Source organism: Euprymna scolopes, chromosome 15, assembly GCF_053919585.1.
Source record: "Euprymna scolopes isolate OS-2025 chromosome 15, ASM5391958v1, whole genome shotgun sequence".
In the NCBI taxonomy this organism is placed as follows: domain Eukaryota; kingdom Metazoa; phylum Mollusca; class Cephalopoda; order Sepiida; family Sepiolidae; genus Euprymna; species Euprymna scolopes.
The window spans coordinates 130,073,455-130,099,132 of record NC_136496.1 but is presented as its reverse complement, the minus strand read 5'-3'; the positions used below and the strand labels follow the sequence as shown (position 1 = coordinate 130,099,132).

Genomic DNA, 25,678 nt, shown 5'->3' with positions numbered 1-25,678 from the left:
AATGCATATCGACTTATACATAGATAATACCTAAAACAACACAATTTTTAGTCTTAAAATGCATATCGACTTATACATAGATAATATCTAAAATGACACAATTTTTAGTCTCAAAATGCATATCGACTTATACATAGATAATACCTAAAATGACACAATTTTTAGTCTTAAAATGCATATCGACTTATACATAGATAATACCTAAAATGACACAATTTTTAGTCTTATAATGCATATCGACTTATACATAGATAATACCTAAAATGACACAATTTTTAGTCTTAAAATGCATATCGACTTATACATAGATAATATCTAAAATGACACAATTTTTAGTCTTAAAATGCATATCGACTCATACATAGATAATACCTAAAATGGCACAATTTTTAGTCTTAAAATGCATATCGACTTATACATAGATAATATCTAAAATGACACAATTCTTAGTCTTAAAATGCATATCAACTCATACATAGATAATACTTAAATGGCACAATTTTTAGTCTTAAAATGCATATCGACTCATACATAGATAATATCTAAAATGACACAATTTTTAGTCTTAAAATGCATATCGACTTATACATAGATAATATCTAAAATGACACAATTTTTAGTCTTAAAATGCATATCGACTCATACATAGATAATACCTAAAATGGCACAATTTTTAGTCTTAAAATGCATATCGACTCATACATAGATAATATCTAAAATGACACAATTCTTAGTCTTAAAATGCATATCAACTCATACATAGATAATACTTAAATGGCACAATTTTTAGTCTTAAAATGCATATCGACTCATACATAGATAATATCTAAAATGACACAATTTTTAGTCTTAAAATGCATATCGACTCATACATAGATAATACCTAAAATGGCACAATTTTTAGTCTTAAAATGCATATCGACTTATACATAGATAATACCTAAAATGACACAATTTTTAGTCTTTAAATTCATATCGACTTATACATAGATAATATCTAAAATGACACAATTTTTAGTCTTAAAATGCATATTGACTCATACACAAATATATATAGTAACTTTCTTTAAATGAAATCTCTCATCTTTTAATAAACAACGCGTTTTCATCCAATTTTGTTTCAAAACACGACCGCTATCTACTACGTCAGCAATTTCACAAATCAAACATTTTTTTTTTAACTCATTGTTAACTGATGATAAATTTCTACTGATTTTAATTAGAAATGATTGAATCTTCCCATCAGTTAAAAGTTCAACTTGTTTCTTTCTTGCCACGATATGTTCATAACATTAGTTTGATTACAATGAAAGAATGAATTAGAGTGTTTGCATCAGTAGCTGTAGAACAGTTGAAGTAACAGGCTCACTTAGTAGGGAAAAACTCTGGAAAACATGACAAGGATGGAGGGAAAGAGGGATAAATAAAGACCCCCCCTCCCCCTCGGCCACAGATAGGTTTCTTGAAAGTCCATTTCTAAAAGCAGTTGGGGGAAATGGTAGGTATGTCTGCAGAATTTCTCACCAGGAATTTGATTTTTGCCCTCAACGTTTCATCGTAGACAAACTGTCAAGATAGTTTCAGTTTGTCTGTGGAAATCAATCTACATGGATGAGTTCTTGTAAAATTTTATCTGATGGACAGACCAAAAATATGAAAAATCAAAAGACCAGAACTGAACTTAAGTGATGATGTGTGACTGACCTATAGTTGCTAACAGACTCTGATCTGTGACGTTTTGCTTTGTGTGTCGAGTTAAGGTGTTGAATGCAATAGGAGAAAATGTAATTTGTGCCGATTATGGGTTCATAAAAAAGTGTAATGACTTGAAAAGGTAAATTATCTCTCAAACCAACTTCATATCTAGAAGATGTTTAGGATTGGCACGCCCTATTGTATCACCTATTGCTAATGATAGATTACCTGAAAATACTTTGTTCAAACTCCTTGGCTTAACATTCACAGGGAACATGAATTGGAACAGATACATTGAAGACATTGCCAAGGTTGCTGCAAAGAAAGTGGGCTCTTTACCATGCTGGAAAGTTACTTACGCCTAACAGTATTCTGTACCTCTACAAGGCCACTATTCACCAGTGTATGGAGTATTGTTGCCACATTTGGGCTGGTGCATCTGCTATTCTTAGACAGCGTTCAAAAGAATTGCCAACGTAATAGGCCCCGCACTGTCAGCTGGGCTTCAACTTCTGTCCAGTTTTATTTGTTTTCATTTTTTTTACTTGGGAGTCACCACTTATCAAGGCCCAAAGGCCACTGGGGGATAAGGGTTAATGAATACAAGGTGGTAGTGTAGTAATCGATAATGGCGTTAATTGGGTAGAATTTTATTATTTATGGGGACGGCTCAATAAGAATTTGTTTACATTGGATTTGTAGGTTACTATGTTGTATTCAACCGAGAAGCAAGCTGGCGGAACAGTGTTCCATAAATGGGCAGTTCTGGGAAAGAAGCTTTGTTTATGGAATCTGCATTTAGATTTAGGCACAGAGAGAGAGAGTGTGGGAAATCGTTTATAATGATTGTAGCTAGACAAGTGTTTTTCGTGAAAGTTTGGCAAGAATGCTTTTCGTAAGAGTTTGGTGAGGGAGACCATAGATTGGAGTTCAGTCGAGCACTTGCCATGAAAATACCGATAGAGTAGAGACAAACTCACGTCTCTTCTGTGCAAAAGAGGTTGCAGAGAAAAGAAAAGGGCATCACCTATGTTTTGAAGCCAGTTTTAAACTCTATCAAGGCTGGATAGGGTGCGTCAAGCAGCTTCTGTCCAGATGTGCAACAGTACTCCATTTTAGGGTGAACATGACTCTTATACAGATGGAGGAACGGTAGAGTGATCCAACCATTTTTCCAGCAATCTTAGCAACAGATTTGATGTATGTGTTCATTTCAGATCAGGAGTGAATGTCAGTCCCAGAAGCTTGTCAAGAAATGGAGTTTCCCCAAGACGAGAGCCTTTCATTTCAACTAGAGGTCAGAGCGATTATGGTGAAAGGAGAGAAGCTTGGTTTTTGATGCATCAAAATTAATCCCCCACCTTTTTCCCCATTGCACCACGTTCTCAAGATCAGAAGAGAGAATCAGAAAGATTTTGGTCATTGCTGGCCTTTGAAGTGTTGCCAAAGATTGTGGTGTTGTCTGCAAAAATGTCTACGAATGAGCTAAGAATGTGATTTGGGAGATCATTGAAGATCAGAAAGAGAGTTCAGCCCAGGATGAAACTTTGAGGGATGCCAGCATTAATACTATGAGTTTCTGATTTAAACCTATCATAAAGCTATTGCTCTAGAAACGAAGCCCCTGTCGAAAGATTCACTAATCTTGTGTGATATAACAGTACATCAACTGTAAATCTTACAGAATGGAAACCATATTGCATGTCACTGAGCAGGTTATTTTTGCATTTCATCCAGTTGCCGAAATGTTACATCTGTTTTACAAGTATTTTAATGGTAAGTGCTCTGATGAACTACAAGCCCTTGTACCCCCTCGATGTAAATACCCTGACAAACAGCAAATTCCCACCCCTCCACAGAGATCCCTAGATGTAAGAAAGCCTTATACTCTAATAGTTTCTTCCCTAATACTGTTAAAGTTTGGAATTCCCTTCCTAGTTCCTGCTTCCCTTCCTGGTTCCTGACATGCAGAAGTTTAAGTGTAATGCAAACAGACATCAAAGTGGCACTGTACCTTGTTTGGAGTGAAAATGCAAAAAAGATTTTGTAAAAAGAAAATTACCATTATTTGTTTTAGCTATCAAGGATGAGTTAACTTTTCTTAAGACATTCTAGAGTTTGTGAGTTCAAACCCTGGTAAAGAAACTTAAAAAAAATTAACTGATATAAGATCGTTAAAAAGTCATAAGATATGGAATGGGAACAGTCTGTCCCAAACAAGCAGCTAATACCAATATTAAAAAAAAAAAGCAACTGAAGAAGGTCAAAGAGTACAACAGTAAAAACATTGTAAAAACATGTAAATAATTAAAAAATATAAAAAACTATTTTCATTCAAGATGAAGAGAAACGTTTTTTAATTACCAAATTTCCTAAATTATAAAAACAGTCCGGATAATTGCGCCTGTGACGAATGGCATTGGTGTAACTAATTAGAGCTTCATTATATTTATTCATCGAAGCCTGGACAATGCCCAGATTCATCCAAGCTGCAGCAAATGATGGTCTGCAATTAAGAATGGAAAATATTTGTTTAGATATTGACAGTATAATTAGTAACACGAGAGGAAGTGTGTGTATATATATATATATATATATATATATATATATATATATGTAATATTTTTGCAAAAATCAAGACAACAAAATATAAAATAAGAACATCATATTCTGTATTTTCATATGCATTAAAATTGTTTCATAACCATTTGGACAATTTTAAATATTATATCATTTAAAAATATTCCAAAATAGCTACTCTTCAGATAGCAAAATACACTATGCATATATGACACTATTGGCGTCATGAATGCATGCAACGAGGTGCATATTGCGGTGAGAGGGTGTTTGACTGGACAGGATAGAGGAAGAGAGGGCAGAAGAGGGGGTGTTGATGTCTGATTGGGACAAAACAGAAATGTCTATGGGATTTTGTCAGAAAGAGAAAAAACAAATAATTGTTTTTATCTCATTGTTGTTATATATCTGTTAACATGAAAGGTTGTTTTCAAAACCTCTGTTGAAAAGTATGAAGAGATCCAGAGATCCTTAGCTGATTAAGGCTGACAACTTAGAATGGGGGTCAAGGGTAAGGGTCGCCGCCAAGCATTGTTCGACCTGGAATGACTAATCACTCCTAATTTGATAAGTAAAAACCTCAGTGCAAATGAGGGTTAAAATTTGGTAGAGATAAGTTCGAAGAGGAGAAGTAGAAATTAGGGGAACGAAGGATAAGCTCTAAGAGGAATAAAGAAAGGGTGCTTGTAACCTTTCTCTGAAGGAGAGGTGGGGAAAAGGGGTTGGTTTTTTTAGAAAAAGGAATTCTAAAAAGAGTAGAGTTGTAGCCAGCAAACTGAACGGCTGGGCTGGTCAAGCGCTCCCAATTTGGGAGCCCTCAGGGCCTGATGTTATGATGTTAACTAGCCTGTGTTAATGGGAAATCTGTGACTTTACTGGTCTCGTCTTACTTCGTTTCACTGCTATAGTCAGTAACCTCAATTTAGACAGTAGCTGTTATGAAGTAATGACATTAATAAATAGTTTGTTATTATTATAAACCGGAGTTCTGTTTGTTTGTGGTGAGGACTCTTCATTTTGCAGCAACCCGCAAGGATCAGCGGAGTGATTGATATATCCGGAGACTACCTACACAGGGTAGGAGACGATTCGATCGAGAGGCAAAGCGCTCCACCATGAAAACACAGTGGGTGAAGACGATCAACAGGCCAACTTGTGATGGGACAATGTACGATCGAAAGAACACCTGTCATATCGGGTGGAATCCGACAAGGTTAAGGACACCCGGTGTGGTTGGTGCAGTATCGGTCTCGTTATACATATATGAATACACTTATATTACTGATGCATTACTTTTTTTTTTTTTATACATCAGGCGATTCTTTTGTGACTTTCATTTTTTTTTACACAATTTTTTTCAAATATATCTGTTTTAGTATTTTGTTTTATTTCTATTTGAATATATAAAGATTTTTTGAAGAAAAAAATTATTTTATAATCTAGTAATAAATTCATAATTTAATAACTTATTTTAAGATTTATTTATTATGAAATATTTTAAACCTAACATAAATATACTCTGCATTCTCCTACATTTATATTATTCAATTTTTATTTACATTTTGATACAGATATATTTATCTGTATCTAAAAATATTATACATGATATATATATTTAAAAAAAAAACAAAAAAAAACATAAATATCATAACGTCTTTACTCCTGACGAACGACCTGAACGAATCTAAAAATCCTCAGATAAAAAGTAATTATGGCAGTAACATCAGCCAGTTCTTGCCAGAAACAAGAAAACTTACGTCAAAATTAGAAAGGATCAGGACTAAAATATTTAGTTAAATATACTTTAAGGAAAGAATGCTGCCTAAAAATAAACATTTAATTGAGAGAGATACAGTAATTGTTAATTAATAAATTGGTATCAACTTCTTACCTGATCTGAACAGCTTTTTCAAGCAATTCCTTTGCTTCTTCTTCCATGTTTCTCTCCTTCAAAATGTTGGCTAAATTATTCATCGCTTGATCATATTCAGGATAAAGCCTGCCAATGAGAAACATTAAAAATAACAAAAGCATTTCATCTAATATTTAAAACAAAATTATAATCAGAGTCAAAATTTTTAAATTCAAAAACGACTCTTTTCAATTGGTTAAAGTCTGATATCAGCAACCAATCAATAATGAGTATTTTAATAGAACTGACCAATTAGCATCAAGTATTTCAACCAATAAATAATGAATATTTTACATTTCTCTGATGCTTGTTGTTGTTGTTGTTGCTGCTGCTGCCGTCACTACAGCTGGAACAGTTTCTACAGATTTTCTCTTGGAATTAGAACGTTCCTTGAATCTCAGACGAAAATGAATGCGGCTGTATTGTATGCCATTATGTTATATGCTTACGTTTACACGGGAAGAAGGTAAAGAAAAGAAATCCATGGTACACAACATTGGCGGCATGATCGAGAATGGGGGACCACATGGGGTTTATTGATTTCTCTGAATAAGTCCATTATTCCTACAACAGGTAAAATGATTAAACGTAATTAGGGCCTCACAAGCTCAATAGTCTGTCACCTATTATACTCAAAGCAATTTATTTATACCCTTGGGTGGAATATTTGCATACAGTACCTGGAATACCCAAATGGTAATGTGTCCGAGTACTGACTTAACGTTGGTGATCTGACAGGAATTGGTGTGTATTTTTCCATTGTTTTTTTTTAAGCCATGCAATCTAAGGAGCTAAAAAATATTACAAGCCAAGGATAAGTGTTTGATACATACATAGATTCTGATCCAGAAAACAGAAATTCTTCCCCCTTCGTCAGAAACATCACTTATGGAATGTGAGGACTAAAAAACAAAATAAGGGAAGTGAGAGTTACGTGGTCGTTAAAATTAAACCCAATGACCACTTTTTACCCTCCTAGATTGCTTTGAAACTTTCTCAGAATCCAAGAACGAATTAAGACAAAGTTTTAAACGTGTGTGTGCTTTCACTGCACAGGCCATAATCATCCATTTATTGTCCTGTGTTCGGCGATCAATTCCGACACTGGTCACAACATCAATCATGTGGTCTCTTTCATTGCTCTAACAAAAAGAGATTCTCCTGCCAAATAAAACCATATTTAAAACCAGTTTTATTTTGAGATGTTATATTTGTTTGTACTAATGAACAATGGCTTGCAAATAAAGACAAACATTTTTTCCAACCAAACACAATTCATTCATTTAAGGTTTCTTTGTCTCTAAGAACAATTGAAACCCTATTCATCTTTTGTCAGAATATATATATATATATATATATATATGTCATCCACATAAAGTACTGTTTTGCAGTATCACAGCTTATCAGTGCAGCTAGACAAGTAGCTAGAGATATATATATATATATATATATATATATATATATAACTTAGACGACCTCGAGATGAAAAGATAATTTGCTTTTAATCTATGGACATAAAATATTGACAGACCATGAGGTCCACTCTTTGGTATAATTACTTTTGGAAAATCTCAAGTCATAATCACAACATAGAAACTCTTAATAAATAATGTAATGTTATGACCCTTTAGGCTGTGATCATAGCGTAGTATCTGTTAACTGTGGCAAGCAAGGTCAATGGTCAAAACATTATTATTATTGTTATTGTATTCTTATCAATTGATTTGAGCGACGGATGGTCGCTGGATCAGTTATGATTAGAAGAATAAACAATTAAATTGGGAAAGAAATGATTGACGTGTGAATCGCAAAAGGAATGTGAAAATAGAAAATATATGTAAACATTATTTTGGGGTTTTGAATAAACAAATAACTAGTTGTGGATTAGGTTGGTCTGAGACATGTAATTAGGTGACGTAAGAGAACACGTGATGTAGTTAGTTTTGGAGAGATTCAGAGAGTTGAGAACTGACCACCAAAGCGGACAGACGTCTAGACAGGGGTGGACAGACAGCTGTAAGAATAGAAAATGTAGACAAACTGCAGATCCTGTGAAAATCATTTGAGACAACTGTAATAAATTTATATTATAAAAATATAAAGAGTTGTTTCAATGGTTTCACAAATAAGAACAGATGTCTCAATTGGATGGTGCTGATCGTTTCATGGTTCGTCATGGAGCAGCGGAAGGATACAGAAGAACTTTTCAAGACAAAAGGTATGAAGCATATATTATTCTTCTTACATATGAACTGTAAAAATATCCTGTGTGATAAGTCTGATACAACATGACTCGGTTTACACGCCAATATCATGGCTAAACAACATACATACGATTTATACGTTTATTATCTGTCCGTTAAAAGAATAATATCTTACATCCACTAGATAACACGACACGTTTTAATATATCTTCTTCTCCAATATAAACCAATATACAACAATAAGACCTTACTATTTCAAAAGTCAACCTATTTCTTAGTCTCTTTTCTCTTAGTTGTGAGGATTAAAAAATAAATAAAGAGTATTATTTAGAATTTCTTTAAAATTAAAAATGTGCACATAACAAAGACTCATTTGTCTCTAAAACTTACTTGATAGCCAAGTTGTATCTCTCAATTGCAAAATCAATTTCACCATCATCAGATTTCACTTTTGCAATATTATAATGAACCTGAAAAAGAATGATTTTGATAATCATTTTATTATTTTGATAATCCATGTCTCCATTTTGACTTTTTCAAATCTTTCATTCCATCATTATGATAATACAGCTGTCTAGTGAGAATAAAATCACTACAACCTATCAAGACATATTTAGCATGTTTTTTGACACACTATACACTCTGCATGTTCCTCTTGTGGTAAACGAATGCATTAGTTGTGAAGTAAATGAATTATTACATGTTGCTTTCTAGATTTTCTCGAGCTCGTCTTCCAAATTGAGATTAATGGAGAATAACTTATTGATTTTGGGATTCCAAAGTTCTTGCCATTTTTTGTATGTCAATTATTGATTTTATCCTTCAGATCTAAAGATAAGCATTTTAAAGTCATCTTCACTGGTCAGGTCTCACTTTTATACATCATCACTGAATTTGTGCACATGCGTACATTAATTTTGTGTTCATATTTTTCAAGTGACACATGTAAGGATTAATGTATATACTTTTCAACATATCATAATTACTTCTAGAGTGTACATTAATTTTGTGTTCATATTTTTCAAGTGACACATGTAAGGATTAATGTATATACTTTTCAACATATCATAATTACTTCTAGAGTGTACATTAATTTTGTGTTCATATTTTTCAAGTGACACATGTAAGGATTAATGTATATACTTTTCAACATATCATAATTACTTCTAGAGTGTACATTAATTTTGTGTTCATATTTTTCAAGTGACACATGTAAGGATTAATGTATATACTTTTCAACATATCATAATTACTTCTAGAGTGTACATTAATTTTGTGTTCATATTTTTCAAGTGACACATGTAAGGATTAATGTATATACTTTTCAACATATAATTACTTCTAGAGTGTACATTAATTTTGTGTTCATATTTTTCAAGTGACACATGTAAGGATTAATGTATATACTTTTCAACATATCATAATTACTTCTAGAGTGTACATTAATTTTGTGTTCATATTTTTCAAGTGACACATGTAAGGATTAATGTATATACTTTTCAACATATCACAATTACTTCTAGAGTGTACATTAATTTTGTGTTCATATTTTTCAAGTGACACATGTAAGGATTAATGTATATACTTTTCAACATATCATAATTACTTCTAGAGTGTACATTAATTTTGTGTTCATATTTTTCAAGTGACACATGTAAGGATTAATGTATATACTTTTCAACATATCATAATTACTTCTAGAGTGTACATTAATTTTGTGTTCATATTTTTCAAGTGACACATGTAAGGATTAATGTATATACTTTTCAACATATCATAATTACTTCTAGAGTGTACATTAATTTTGTGTTCATATTTTTCAAGTGACACATGTAAGGATTAATGTATATACTTTTCAACATATAATTACTTCTAGAGTGTACATTAATTTTGTGTTCATATTTTTCAAGTGACACATGTAAGGATTAATGTATATACTTTTCAACATATCATAATTACTTCTAGAGTGTACATTAATTTTGTGTTCATATTTTTCAAGTGACACATGTAAGGATTAATGTATATACTTTTCAACATATCATAATTACTTCTAGAGTGTACATTAATTTTGTGTTCATATTTTTCAAGTGACACATGTAAGGATTAATGTATATACTTTTCAACATATAATTACTTCTAGAGTGTACATTAATTTTGTGTTCATATTTTTCAAGTGACACATGTAAGGATTAATGTATATACTTTTCAACATACCATAATTACTTCTAGAGTGTACATTAATTTTGTGTTCATATTTTTCAAGTGACACATGTAAGGATTAATGTATATACTTTTCAACATATCATAATTACTTCTAGAGTGTACATTAATTTTGTGTTCATATTTTTCAAGTGACACATGTAAGGATTAATGTATATACTTTTCAACATATAATTACTTCTAGAGTGTACATTAATTTTGTGTTCATATTTTTCAAGTGACACATGTAAGGATTAATGTATATACTTTTCAACATATCATAATTACTTCTAGAGTGTACATTAATTTTGTGTTCATATTTTTCAAGTGACACATGTAAGGATTAATGTATATACTTTTCAACATACCATAATTACTTCTAGAGTGTACATTAATTTTGTGTTCATATTTTTCAAGTGACACATGTAAGGATTAATGTATATACTTTTCAACATACCATAATTACTTCTAGAGTGTACATTAATTTTGTGTTCATATTTTTCAAGTGACACATGTAAGGATTAATGTATATACTTTTCAACATACCATAATTACTTCTAGAGTGTACATTAATTTTGTGTTCATATTTTTCAAGTGACACATGTAAGGATTAATGTATATACTTTTCAACATACCATAATTACTTCTAGAGTGTAAACTTGATTCAACTTGAAAAAGTAGAATTTAATCTATTTAGAGTACTTCTTTTACAAAAGTTTTGTCTTGAAAAAAAGATTTAAATAAACTCTTTCGCTTTAACTCTAAAGCCTCAAACTTTCTGTTTGGGACCGAAATTTCTTCTTTTTTAAAAATTTATCATTATTTTTTTTTAATTACATTTTCACCCCAAACAAGACACATTGCCATTTTGGTGTAGAGAACTACTATCAGGGACATGAATTACTGGGATACTATGTAGGGAGTTGGGCAGCAAGATGTCAGTTCACATTACACTTGAACTTCTGCATGTCAGTAAAGTTGGGGAAGCAGGAAGGGAATTCCAAAGTCTAGTGGTTCTAGGGATGAAACTACTGGAGTAGAAGGCTCTCTTACATCTAGGGATCTCTACTGTGTAGGGGTGGGATTTAGCTGTTTGTCGGGTTTGTTGAGGATATTTATGTTGTGGGGGAACAAGTGCTCGCAGTTCGTCAGAGCATTCATCATTAAAATACTTGTAGAACAGGCAGAGGGATGCAACATCTCGTCGGTGGGACAGAGGCTGAAGCTTAGATGACAGTTCAGGACCTATCAGGTTAGCGACTCTCTTTTGAACCTTGTGTAGGAGCGAGAGACTAGTAGCAGATGCACCAGCCCAAATATGACAACAATACTCCATACATGGGCGAATGGTGGCCTTATAGAAGTACAGGATACTTTCGGGCATTAGCAGCTTTCTAGCACGGTAGAGAGAGCCTACCTTCTTCTGCGGTCCTGGCAATGCTCTCAATGTAATTGTTCCAACTCATGTTTCCTGTGAACGTTAGGCCAAGGAGTTTAAAAGAAGCACTTTTAGTTAATGAATCTTTGGCCATTGCTATTGGTGGTAGAGAAGGTTTCTTATAATTATTGAAGGAAACAAGTCGAAAGTGACCATCCATTTTTTTCTCCATTCCACTAAAGATTGGAGGTCATCCTCTAGTGTTTCTTCCATTTCCCTAGATATTCATTTGTTTTTCTGTTGTACCTGTTATAGAGCGGGGTGTCATCAGCATATATACCCATCTCTGAGGCAATTTTGTCGGGGGAGTTCATTTATGAATATTAGGAATAATAAAGGTCAAAGGATAGACCCTGAGGCACTCCCGCGTTATATCATATTGTTTAGATGTACGACCGTTGAAGACAACCTGAATTTTTCTCTTATCTAAGAAGGATTTAATTATGTTAAGTATTCGTCCAATGATACCGTATGATCTGATTTTCCTGAGAAGACCTTCATGCCATACCCTATCAAAAGCCTTGGATATATCCAGAGCTACCGCTCTACCCTCCCCTGCTTTGTCCAGTGAATGGTATATACGTTCAGAGGTTAGTTAGGATATCTGCTGTGGAACGGGCTTGCCTAAATCCATATTGTTGATCGGTCAGAAGTTTAGCATCTGTAAGGTGATGGATTAGAGCTTAATTATGGATTCAAATATTTTGGCGAAAAGTGGGAGAAGGCTAATGGGGCGATAATTTAATGGGTCAGTTCTTTTGCCAGAATTCTTAAAAACTGGTACCACAGAAACGGTTTTCCAGCAGTTTGGAAAGCAAGATTCATTAAGGCATTTGTCATAAAGTTTAGAGAGAACTGGAGCTACTTCAGCTGAGCATTTTTTAATAGCACAGCTGAGATGAGATCAGACCCACATGCTTTTGAAGTGTCAAAGTTTTTTATGATAGCATGCACCTGAGAAGGGGCGATTTTCAGATCGTCTAACGTGGCGTCTGTCCGCAAAGGAAAGTCAGGAAGGAGGTGGTTAGCAAGGTCTAGTGTAGAGTTGGAGGCAAACCGATTGGTGAACATGTTAGCCTTTTCAGTTGCTGACCAAACAACCTCATGATTGTTTGATAGTTGGGGTATCGTCGATTGCCCATTATTTACTACACTGTTGTAGATTTTCCAGAAATCACGATTTCCTAATTTTTGTGCTTCGATGCGTTTTGGGGTTGTTTCAGTAAATTCTCTCTCAGCTGTCGCTACTTTTTTCTTACAGTTACTTGTAGCTTCTATATACTTCTGTCTGTTTGAACTGGACTTATGTGAAAAAAATGCTCAACTATAAAGAAAATATCAATATTCATTTATATCTGTTACAAAAAAAATCAGAAAAACATTGGTACCATTGGTTTCAAATCTAAAACAAAGGGGATCAGTCCCTGGCTGCCTATGTCAGGCTCTCTTCAGCCTTTGTTTATATCTCAGAGGTTCACACTGTCAACTAGAGACGGGTTCCCTTTATTTTGGATTTCTAACCGACGGTACCAATGTTTTTCTGGTCATCTGTAACACATAAAAATATTTTAGAACACAAAATAAAATATTTACCTTTGCATTTAAAGGGCAAACTTTTTCCCCTTTTGTGAAAAGTTTGGATTCTGTCTGCCACTCTGCACTCCTCTGCAAAATTGAATTGAAAACTTTTTAAAATACTACATCAGCATCAACAAATGTGTATTTGTCAATTTTTCTGAAATGTGACATTACTGCTATTTATATTCTTATTTAAAAATAAAACTACTTATCAATTTACCTAATTTTTGGAATATGATATTTTCATTTCACCATGGATGCATACATCATGCAAAGTTAACTTTATGTTTCTTTTTTAATATAGGGGGATTCTGGACAAGAATGGAGAAATGATATGATGCATTAAATGATATCGTAAGCATTAAAGATGACTCCAGAGGAAGATAAAATCTGGACATTTATAAGGAGATGGAAATCTGCAGAACATGGCCATCTTGAAAGAATGGACGAGAGTCTTAGATTAGTTGATGTAGAACAGTTGAGGTTGTAGGGTCAGTTCAAAGGAGAAAAATATGAAGGAAAACATGGTAGGATGTAATAAGAATTAACTTGAGAGAAAAAGGGATAAATAAAGACTTGGCCAGAGAGAGGATAGTTTGAAAGTCAATTTCTAAAAGATGTATAACAGTTGTCAGCATAAAAAATGGACATTAAATGAAACATGATGATGATTGTATGAACAAATATTAAAATACGTCATCATTATTATATTCAGTTTTACATTCATTTTATATGCTCGCATATGGTGGACTGCTTTTAGAAATTGACTTTCAAATCAACGCATGTTAAATGGCCGTTAAAACAACGATGATGATGATGATGATGATGATGACGATGATGACGATGATGCGAAGTTACTAAGTTATACTCTATTGTGTTCCCCATAAATATTTGGTTTCATTGTTTATTTTTATGACATATCAACACTTTGGAGTTGTTTTTTTTTAAAGCTGAACATTACTGAAACATTTCATGTTGTAAGTTCTTAATATTTTCATTCATAAATCCATTTGTTTTGTTGACATTTTTTTTTAACAGCCTGCAAATGATTTATTCCATAAATCAGAACCAAACAGATATTACACTTTAGACAGGCTTAGATCTGATGACTTCAGAGGAAGATTAAATCTGGACAATATAGAGAGATGCGAGTAAAACAGGAGACTTTGATGGTATGGTCACATTGAAAGAATGGATATGAGTTTTTGTGTTAGCAGATGGAAAACAGTTGAGGTAGCAGGATCAGTTGGCAGGAAAAGGCAAAGTAAACATAAGGATGGACTTGAGAAGAAGAGGGATAAAGATAAAGAAAGACCTTGGCAGAGATAATTCAGTTTGGAAGTTAATACATCATCATTCATCATATTCAGTTTTATATTCATTTTACATGCTGGCATGTGTTGGACAGCTTTTAGAAACTAACTTTTAAACAAACCTATCTCTGACCAAATCTTTATCTTTTTTCTCGTCTATCCTTATCTTCCTGTGTTGGTTATCCTGTTACCTCAACCGTTTTACATCTACTCAGGAACCATTCTTTCAACGTGGCCATAACATCAAAGCAAACTCTTCCGCATGCATCTCTCTCTCTATACTGTCCAAACTTGATATTCCTCTGATCTGAGTCAGTCTAAGACTTAAACATTCATTGTATCATTCTCATATCATTTCTCTCCATGCAACGCATGTCTTCAACCATTACTGACCAATTTTGTGAACAGATGTTTTACAAATAAATAAAAAGGCTTACCTGGACAGATCGGCAGATGTAGACGACAATCAGAAATACAAAAAATGAAGCCACAACCTGTTGTTAGACACAAAACAAAATAATTATTGAAAAAGCAATAAAAATGAATTTTAAACTTTATAATCTGTTTTTAGGATAATTCCTCATTAACCAAAATTATGTAATTTGCAAAAAACTTACAAAATTTATACAATTATCACGATTTCGGGAAGACACTTGATCAAACTTGTATAACACGACCAAAATTATGTAATTTGCAAAAAACTTACAAAATTTATACAATTATCACGATTTCGGGAAAACACTTGATCAAACTTGTATAACACGACCAAAATTATGTAATTTGCAAAAAACTTACAAAATTTATACAATTATCACGATTTCGCGAAGACACTTGATCAAACTTGTATAACACGACCAAAATCATGTAATTTGACTAAATTAGAAAAGTCATAAACATAGATTCAAGAAGCATTCAAATATCAAAATGGTCTAATGCAGAGCCAAACAACATGGCTGAAACCCATAATGACGTTTATTTTATGAAAATAAAATTAAATATGTATTGAATTGTTCTCTTGAGTAATCAAACTTTGTCCATTGTTTCAATTCCTTTCATAGTATTATTCATCATCCAACTGACAATCTGATTAACTATTATCCTCGAGTGGGTTTTAGCCTTGGCAAGTGGTGACTTATTAGTATAAAAAAAAGAAACAGATAAAAATGAATTATTGAATGTTATTCATTTATTATTTGTTTGTTACAAAAAAATGCACCAAAATTCAACAAAGTTTATGAAAGTAACTACACTTAAAATTAGTCAATTTAGAAAATGCTAAAACACGTTTTTTTATTTATCATGGAAAAAATTCAGCAAAGATGAAAACTATGACAAATACAAAAGAACTTGCCTTTCTTATTCCTGAGTTAAATTGGCAAATCATTCGAGCCCCTGTCACAACCAACATGCAGAATCCAGCACTGGGGAGGTAAAGGATCCGTTCTGCAATCACAAATCCAACTCTGAAGAACAGGTTAGAAGCAGGAAGAAATGGCACCACAAGAATAGCAAAAGCCATTGAAAGAATCCTGAAAGAAAAAATCCACCAAAATCCATCAATTTACAAAAGGTTTAGTATGATGACTCAAAGTTGGGATATTCCAGAAAGAAGCAAAAAAGGTTACATTTATTTTCTTTCCTAATGATGATTTGAAAGAGTGGGATTATTTTTTATATTATTAATAATGGGGAAGTGGTTTTGATTTTGTTGGATTTTTGTAGTTTTAGATTTAGTCAAATCTTAAGCAGAATTTAATAGCCATTAATATAATAAACTTTCCAAGCCAAAACTAAGTTGAATATATAAATCAAAATCACCCTCCTATTATAAATAATATCAAAGTCAATTCTCATGCAATTTGAATGTGTGTGCTGTCACTTGTTTCTTCTGTATTAAGATCAATGAAAACTTAAAACAAAAATTATTCTCTCAGCTATACAATGTTACAATGGTGACAGGGACATAGTAACAATTGACCAATGTGTAATAAGAAATGTACGACGTTATCTCCCTTTTTGGAGGTCATCTCCCTTGTTTTCAAACTGGAGTCTATAGACAACTAGAAATAATCTATCTATATATCTATAAAAGTGAACGTGTCTGTGTACATTTCCCTACGCAATAAGTGCCAATTTTTAGTCTACAGACTCGAAATTTGATATACAGGGTACTGAGATTTGGGAAAATCGATGTGATCGGTTTTTGGTCACGAAAGTGAGTATACTGTTTTCATTCATGTTTGTCGATGTTGTAATAAATATGTATTTATGTACTGAGCTTATTCTAATCAGTCATTGTATGTTATTTATGCTTAAAATATTTTCTACTGCAGGTTAATTCAATATGTATTGATGTACATAAGCTTAGTCTAGTCAGTCATTGTATGTTATGTATGCTTGTAAGAATTTTCTACTGCAGATTAATTCAATTAACAATAAGACCCATTACAACATCAGACAACATTAACAAGCACCAAAAAAGTAAAACAAGAAAAATACCATAAGTTTAATTGTATGAAAGATATTTTTCCTTCAAAAACGTATCAAATAAATTGTTTTTTTCATTTTTAATGACAAAAACATGGGAACCACTGAAACTTTTTTCACTAAAAGTTGCAAATAAGGTGGGTAACAGTTCTAAAAAAAAAAAAAAAAAAAAAAAAAAAAAAAAAAAAAAAAAAACGATAGTTTTTCTTTTCAATCATTCTGCAGACTGAATCACAATTTTTGCAATTTTCTTCTTTACAATAAATTTTCTTTCCTGAAAGAAAACTATGACTCCTTTGGGAGAATAAATGCATTTGTACAGCGTGCTGGAATTCATTTTTGACTAACACAGAAAACCGTATTTTTTTTCGTTTTCTTTGGTTCAAACAAACCATATTGAAATTTTTCTTCTGCTGACAGCTGATTGGCTAATCGCATCATCAGCATCTTCTGGCTGTTTCCATAATGATGCTGGAAGAGGCTGATGCTATGTTGCCAGAACTTGGCTCAGAATCTCAATGTACAAAAAGACTAACGCACAAAAGATTAAAGTACAAAGAAAAGAAAAATCTTTTCAAGTTTTACCTTTTGTATTGTCCCACAGGGTAAGTAATTGACACCAGAATCATTATAAAGAGTCCTGTCCAAAACAGCATGGCCACACACACTCTGGGATCAACAAAAGATTCGATGGTGGGAACACAACCCATGGACCAATCAAAACACAACCACCATGGATTGAGAAGCAGCCAGAAGTTCAGCGCATAAATATAACTGTAGTTCACTAACTGAAGAGAGAAAAAAAAGAAGTGTATGAGATAAAATATAACTGCAGTTCACTGAAAATATAAGTATAAATACTAGCTGTTTCTATCCAGTGTTGCCCAGAATGCAGTGCTGTCGTTTTCATTTGTATTTACACATTTTTAAATTTTAAATCCTGACAAATTTTAGATGAACATAAATATAAAATGTTTTTTCTAGATTTCAAAGAGAACAACCAGTTAGATCGCTCACCCCAATAAACATTAATTACAAGAACAGAATAGCAATTAACTGCATTTTGTTCTGTGTACATATTTCTGCCTCTCTTTCCCAATTAATAAGCAATTGAAGCTTATTCTATTTTTTTATGTCAAACTTATTGAATTGAATGGGGGAGAATAGATTAAAAAATTCCTATATATTAAGAAATAACTTTATTTATAAATAAAGCTAGCAAGAAAACCAGACATTTCCAGAGATTGAATGTTGATCAACGCATGTTTAAGTCGCCTTTTGCTGAAATCCTCCACTTTTCAAGCAAATTGATTGATTGCCTGCTTGAGTTGGAGTCTCACTGCAGTGCACCGAGAGGAATTTTCACATGTCTCCTGGCAGTAACTTAGTCTACAATACATGGTAGTCTATATTGCACTGTAGAGAACCTACTGTTGATTTTATAAAATTATTTTTCTATAGAATGACTTGAATTAAAGTTTCAAATGAAAAAGTCAAGTATCATAGTTCTCTAAACAAAAACATTCATTTGAATGAGCCTCTGTCTTATCAAAGATCCTACTGTTGATTTCATACGCTGGGTCCTTCTGCTTTTTTTTTTTTTTTTTTTTTTACTCACGTTTGCCCCTAACAAGACCTTTCACCACTTGAACCAAAGGGGCTGCAGTGATAAAACTTTTCAAATACACGTGTGATGTTGGGTTGTATCAAAGTGTTAACTTTTGTAAAAAATTGGACTGTTCCTTTTTAAGGAGATTTTTTTGATTGTCAATTTTTTAAACTTCTTGGAGGTATTTTAATATAAAACCTAACAAACTTATCGGAGGTAGTTTAATAATCAACTCTTTTCCTGATCTACATTAATGATCTTCCAAATCACATCCTTACATCATTTGTAGACATTTATGCTGACGACACTACCATTTATGGTAGCACATCTAAGACAGTAAACGACCAAGTTCTCTCCAATTCTCTCTCCTCTGATCTTGAGCATGTAGTACAATGGGGAAAGGAGTGGCTGGTTACTTTTAATGCATCTAAAACCAAGCTTCTCTCTTTACATCATCAACATTCTGATCCCCATCTGGCATCAATTGAAATGAATGGCTCTCGTCTTCAGGAGGCCTCAAGTTTTGACAAGCTTCTGGGCTTGACCATTACTCCTGATCTTAAATGGAACACGTACATCAAATCTGTTGCCAAGGCCGCTGGAAAAATGGTGGGATCTTTCTATCGATCCAGTAGATATCTCACTGCTGATGCAATTCTCTATTTATATAAGAGCCAGGTACGTCCAAGGATGGAATACTGTTGCCACATCTGGGCAGGAGCTGCTAGAAAGGACTTGTCCTGCCTTGATAGAGTTCAAAATAGACTTTGTAGCCTCGTAGGAGATGTCCTTTTCTCTTCCTTGCAACCTCTATCTCACAGAAGAGATGTTGCGAGTTTGTCTCTGATGTATCGTTATAGTGTTCGACTGAGCTTCAATCTACGCAAAACTTTCACAAGAAACACTCGTCTAGCTGTAAACACTATCAATAATTCCCCCCACTCTTTATCTATGCCTAAACCTAAACGTAGATTCCATGAACAAAGCTTTTTTATTAGAACTGCACGCCTGTGGAATTGTCTTCCGTTTTCCTGCTTTCCGGCTGACTACAATATGGTTGTCTTCAAGTCTAACGTAAATAAGTTCTTGATGAGCCGTTCCATATAAGTTATCAAATTTAACAAATTTTCATTACTAATGATTATTATATTGTCCAATTTCTACTGTACACTCTTTAACCCTTATCCTTGAGTGGCCTCTTGGCCTTGATAATGTGTTGATACCTATGAAAAAAAAAAAAAAAAAAAAAGAAAAAGTCCAATGTGAACAAGTTCTAATTGAATCGTCCTCCTAAGTAATCCAAGTTACAAAATTCCCACTGTTTACTATGCTAAAATCACAATGACTAATGTATACCTATTAACCCTTATCCTTGAGTGGCCTCTGGGCCTTGATAAGTGGTGACACCCATGTAAAAAAAAAAAAAAAAAATGTAAAGTATGTGTGTGAAATTTTAAAGAAAATCATCCCAGTCGTTTTTGAGTCCATAGGGAACGAACACACAAAGTGCTTTTTATACATAGATTTTGTGATTCATCATCATCACCATGCAGTCTTTCATAGCTGAAGATGACTAGTCAGGGTCTCAGTGCTTATCTTACGGTGTTGTAGCATTTCACACTCAGTGTGAGTAGTTACCAGGGTTGGGCTTTTTTTTTGTCTCTTTTTCTGCCTTTCCTTTGTAAAGGCTTCATGAAGGCTACTGCGCCAGCAATTTCGGTCTGCTGCTAGATTTTCCCAATTTTTCGTGTTCATTACTTCTAGGTGGCGCTTTATCACATCCTTTTTGTGATTAAGGCATAAAGAATTGATTGAAGAAACCATATTGAAACATTTTAGATGAGTTATTAAAAAAAAAAAAAAACTAAAAATTGTAGCGCTGCAATAAAGGCAACAAAAAAGTACAATTTTTGTCGATGTTAAAATGAGATCATTTTTTTTTTCCTTTTAATAAAGACATAAATAAAATTAAGACTATAAAATATTTACACCCGGAGCATGCATATTACAAATAGTAATGGTTTTTAATTTTTAAAATGTTTTAAAAAGAAATATATGATTAAAAATGATTAATTATTCAAAAAAAAAAAAAAAAAAAAAGTCTCACCCTGAGAAAAAAATTTGAAATGAATGAATGGGGATTATCAGCATGTTGAAAAGTTGGGGCTTTCGACCCCATCAATCTCCACCGAATCCCCAACAGCAGAAGACCACATATTAACAGGATAAGTTGTCGAAGAATTAGTGATTTCCACCAAGAATTCTTTGCCTAAAAACAAAGCATATTTACTTCATAATTGAATTAGAATTTAGTTGTTTCTTTTTTTTATCTTACATTTTTTTTTTTATTTGTAGTTTTGCAACAAAATGTTTTTAAAAATACAATATCAGGTTTGGTTCATATCGTTGGGCACAAAAAATTCAGAGGAACATTTGATTTGACACAAATTAATGCAATCACATTTTTGTTACAGTAAAATAAACAATCTTATCAGAAATTAAAGTAAAACTTAATTCACTAAAATGATTTTATGAAGTTCTAAAGAGATAGTAATCTGTTGGTGAGAAGTCTGGTGAATATAGTAGATGATGTATAATTTTCCAGGGATGCAATGGGAATGAAACCTGTTAATGAGATTTGAGGACGTATGTTGCATCGTGAGAAATGATACTCAATGTGTAATGTTTTCAAGACAGATTTAGATCTGATGACCTTAAAGAAAAATTAAATCTGGACAGTAGAGGGAAATGTGTGTAGAACAGGAGACTTTATTGGTTTGGTCACATTGAAAGAATATATAGAAGAGTTGAGATGGCAAGGTCAGTTGGCAGAGGAAGGTGAAGGAAATCAGTTACAATGTATTCAACAAATTAAAAAAAAAAAAAGATCATTTGTAAATATGATGATTGATTTGGAAACTATAACTTTTTTAAAATAAAATATTTAAAAAGCTTTTAAAGTAAATTTTTTTACAAAAAAAAAAAGGCAACTTTCATTCACATGTTGACTGTTTTTTTTAAAGTATACTTCTGATAGTTTTTGTTGGTGTTTATGAAATTTGTTCCTAAGATCGCTGGAAAAATGGTTTGATCACTACCGTTTCAGTAGGTATCTCATTGCTGATGCAATCCTACATCTGTATAAGAGTCAGGTACACCCTAAAAGGGAGTACTGTTGCTACATCTGGGCAGGAGCTGTTTGGTGTGCCCAATCCAGCCTTAATAACGTTCAAAACCAAGTAGGTGATGCCTTTATCTCTTCCCCGCAACCTCTTTCCCACAGAAGAGTTATTGCAAGCCTCTCTCTGCTCAACTAAATTCCAATCTATGGTTCCCCTTTGCCAAACTTTCACAAAAAAAAAAAAAAAAAAAAAAAAAAAATCACTCAACTAGCTACAACCACTATATATGATTTCCCTCAATCTTTATCTGTGCCTAAATTCTAAACACGGATTCCATGAACAAAACTTCTCTCCCAAAACTGCCCGCCTGTGGAACACTGTTCTGCTAGCCTGCTTCCTGGTTGAATACAAATCCAATGTAAACAACTTCTTGTTGAGTCGTCCCCATAAATAATCAAATTCTACCCAATTTACACAATAATTACTACACTACCACCTTACATTCATTAACCCTTATCCTTGAGTAGCCTTTGGGCCTTAATAAGCGGCGACTCCCAAGAAAAAAAAAAAAAAAGAAAAAAAAAAGATTGTTTTTAATCAAAGTTGAAAAACATTAAAAGTTGTTTCATCCAAGAAATAGACGATACAAAAAGACCTCAAATATGTAAGGTGTAAGGGGAAAAAGTTTTGCTTAAACAAGTCTTTTATCTCCTATCCCGATTCACATCAATGGCTAGAGGCAAAAAGAGCAAAACAGATAAAGAAAAAGAAAACGAAAAAAAAATACAATCTACACAAATTATAAGCAATTCAGCAGAAATCAGTCTTAAAAAAGTACAAATTTAAGCTGAAACAGCCTTTTTAAATTTAAAGGAAAAAAAAAAAGAACAAATTTAAGCTGAAACAGCCTTTTCTAAATTTAAAGAAGAAAAAAAAGAACAAATTTAAGTTGAAACAGCCTTTCTAAATTTAAAGAAGAAAAAAAAGAACAAATTTAAGTTGAAACAGCCTTTCTAAATTTAAAGAAAAAAAAAAAGACGACATTCCATATTTCTAAACCGAAAAATTGGCATCTCGTTAAAAAGCAGAGAACTTTTATTCCTAATTTGATTATATTCGCGACACGTTAAAATTTGAAGTGGCAAAACAATTTCATCGTGTTTACATTTATTACAAGAAAAATAAAAAGTATCTTACATTTTGATTTGCTTGGATGGTTTTCTTTTTGTGAAATGGAAACAAATTTATCTGACAAACAACAATGATGTCATAGGCACTGGAAATTCCCTGGAAAAAATGGAAAAGGAAATAAATTACAATTCACAAAATGCCATTATGTAATCTTTATTTTTTTAAATTACAGAAATACATCTTTTATTGTAAACTAGAACAATACCCAACTTAGGATGAATAAAATTTCTAGTTTCATATCAATTTTATGGCCCCTTTATGAAAATTAAAATATGATGATACTAAACCTTATATGAAGAACCCTTATTGCAATTTGGTTAAAAATCTATTACATAATTTTGATTCTAAAAAAAATGTCTAAAATTTAAGGTTAACCATATTATGCTTTCTAGAATACAAAAAAAAAAAAAATGAAAAACAAAAAAAACCTGAAATTTTCATGTTTAATATCTTTTGTTAAAATTTCACAAAAGTTAGAGAAGTCTAAATTCTCACAAAATGCTTCCCTTCTTTACAAAACTAAATTAAACATTATGATGCTTACATTTCGCAGCTGTGTTCCAAAATTCATAACAATCGGTTAATTTAAGAATGAATCGTGTACATAGAAATATTATTAAATATTCTCTTATTCATTTATTCTTTCAAAACTTTTTTCTATCTTTATTTCATATCTACAGAAAGGAAATTTTTTTTTCTTCATCCAGACTTAGATATTACAAGACAATATCATTGCGAACATGGATAGCAAGGGAAATTTGCTGTAACATCCAAGTGGTCTCTTAAGACTTGTTCCTACAAGATCCAATAATCGTATTTACTTATCCCTGAATTTCTAACACCTTTCTTATGCACAAATAAGAATATGGACATTTCTCGTGATCTCAATGCATTATATGATGGAATTCAGTCAAAGAGAAAAAGTTTACTTGGTGACAACTTCCGATTTTGAAATTTGGATTTGACAAGAAGTGTTTATCAATAAGCAGTTACTCATTCAATTTTAGGTGGTATTTTTAAAGGGAGGATTAATAATTTGTTTTTGCCATATTTTATAAATTATTAGCATATAAATTGGTTTTTATAATGTGAAATAATTATTTTTTGTTATTACAGATAATCAAATTAAATTCATCGTTGGGGAGGGAGGCATCCTACTTATATAGCTGATTATGTATAACTTTATGACCTTGCCACTCAAGCTTAGGGTTAGTGGTAAGCTCTTAACAAAATGTTTACAAACTAATAAAATTAAAATTCTGACAAAATAATCTAAGCAATATAAAATGATGAGGGATTGTTTCTTGATAAACACTGCTTGTCAAGTCCTGATTTTAAAACCGGAAGCCATCACCAAGTAGACTGTTCTTTTAACAAGTCTTTTGAAATGCTTCTTTTTTTTTTAGAATGGTTTTATTTTTAATAAAATATGTTCAAATCAAAATATATGTTTTAGTTTTTACTTTGAATCGTTTTTTTTTTTTTTCGGAATGGTTTTATTTTTAATAAAATATGTTCAAATCAAATATATATTTTTTAGTTTTTATTTTGGATTGTTTTTTTGTCAGAATGGTTTTATTTTTCATAAAGTATGTTCTGATCAAAATATATTTTTTTGTTTTTACTTTGAATTTTTTTTTTTTTTTTTTCAGAATGGTTTTATATAATAAAATATTTTTTAATAGTTTACATGAAAAATAGTCTTTGAAATGATACCATACTAAAATATAATTCACACCAGAGAATATCCTATATCTTTACAAAGCCACCATTCATGCATGGAGTATTGCTGGTACATCTACCATGATGATCTCACTTTTAGACAGGGTTCAAAAAGAGAAAGAATTGTTTCTGCACTAGCAGCCAAGCTCCAACATCTGTCCCATCACCGCAATGTTGTATCCCTGTACCTGTTTTACAAGTACTCTAATGGAATGTTTTACTGATGAACTTGTTGTACTTGTGTCCCCCTTGATAAGCAGCAACACTCCACCCCTTCACTGTTGAGATTCCTAGACGCTTGAAAGACTTCTACTCTAATAGTTTCTTTCTTTAGACTGTTAGACTTTGGAATTTCCTCCCCATTTCCTGCATCTCTGACTGAACTAACATGCAGAAGTTTAAATGCAATGTGAACAGACATCTCGCTGCTCAACTTCCCACAGCTTCCTGTTAGACATAATTGCAAATAGTTATCGCTTATGTTCAAAGTGGAAATATGCCTTGTTTGAGGTGAAAAAAAAATAGATATAATTTTAAATGACCCGACTATTTACATAAATCATGTGGATTGGTTGGTTGATTGTTTTTGTTTTATGGCATATCAACCCTTTTCAGGTTATTTAATGCCGAA

At 32.5% G+C, this 25,678-nt stretch overlaps 1 protein-coding gene across 1 annotated transcript in view; it reads right to left on the bottom strand.

Moving 5' to 3' along the window:
* LOC145294138 (protein O-mannosyl-transferase TMTC4-like) overlaps positions 1-25,678 on the bottom strand; it is a 166,433-nt gene that overhangs the window by 17,596 nt on the left and 123,159 nt on the right. The window contains exons 6-14 of the mRNA XM_080141244.1: positions 23,332-23,421; positions 21,120-21,281; positions 17,989-18,191; positions 16,268-16,445; positions 15,354-15,410; positions 13,619-13,690; positions 8,779-8,858; positions 6,164-6,271; positions 4,060-4,201 (exon numbers count right to left, since the gene is read on the bottom strand). Of these exons, the coding sequence (XP_079997370.1) occupies positions 4,060-4,201; positions 6,164-6,271; positions 8,779-8,858; positions 13,619-13,690; positions 15,354-15,410; positions 16,268-16,445; positions 17,989-18,191; positions 21,120-21,281; positions 23,332-23,421 (1,092 nt within the window). The remainder of the gene's footprint in view (positions 1-4,059; positions 4,202-6,163; positions 6,272-8,778; positions 8,859-13,618; positions 13,691-15,353; positions 15,411-16,267; positions 16,446-17,988; positions 18,192-21,119; positions 21,282-23,331; positions 23,422-25,678) is intronic.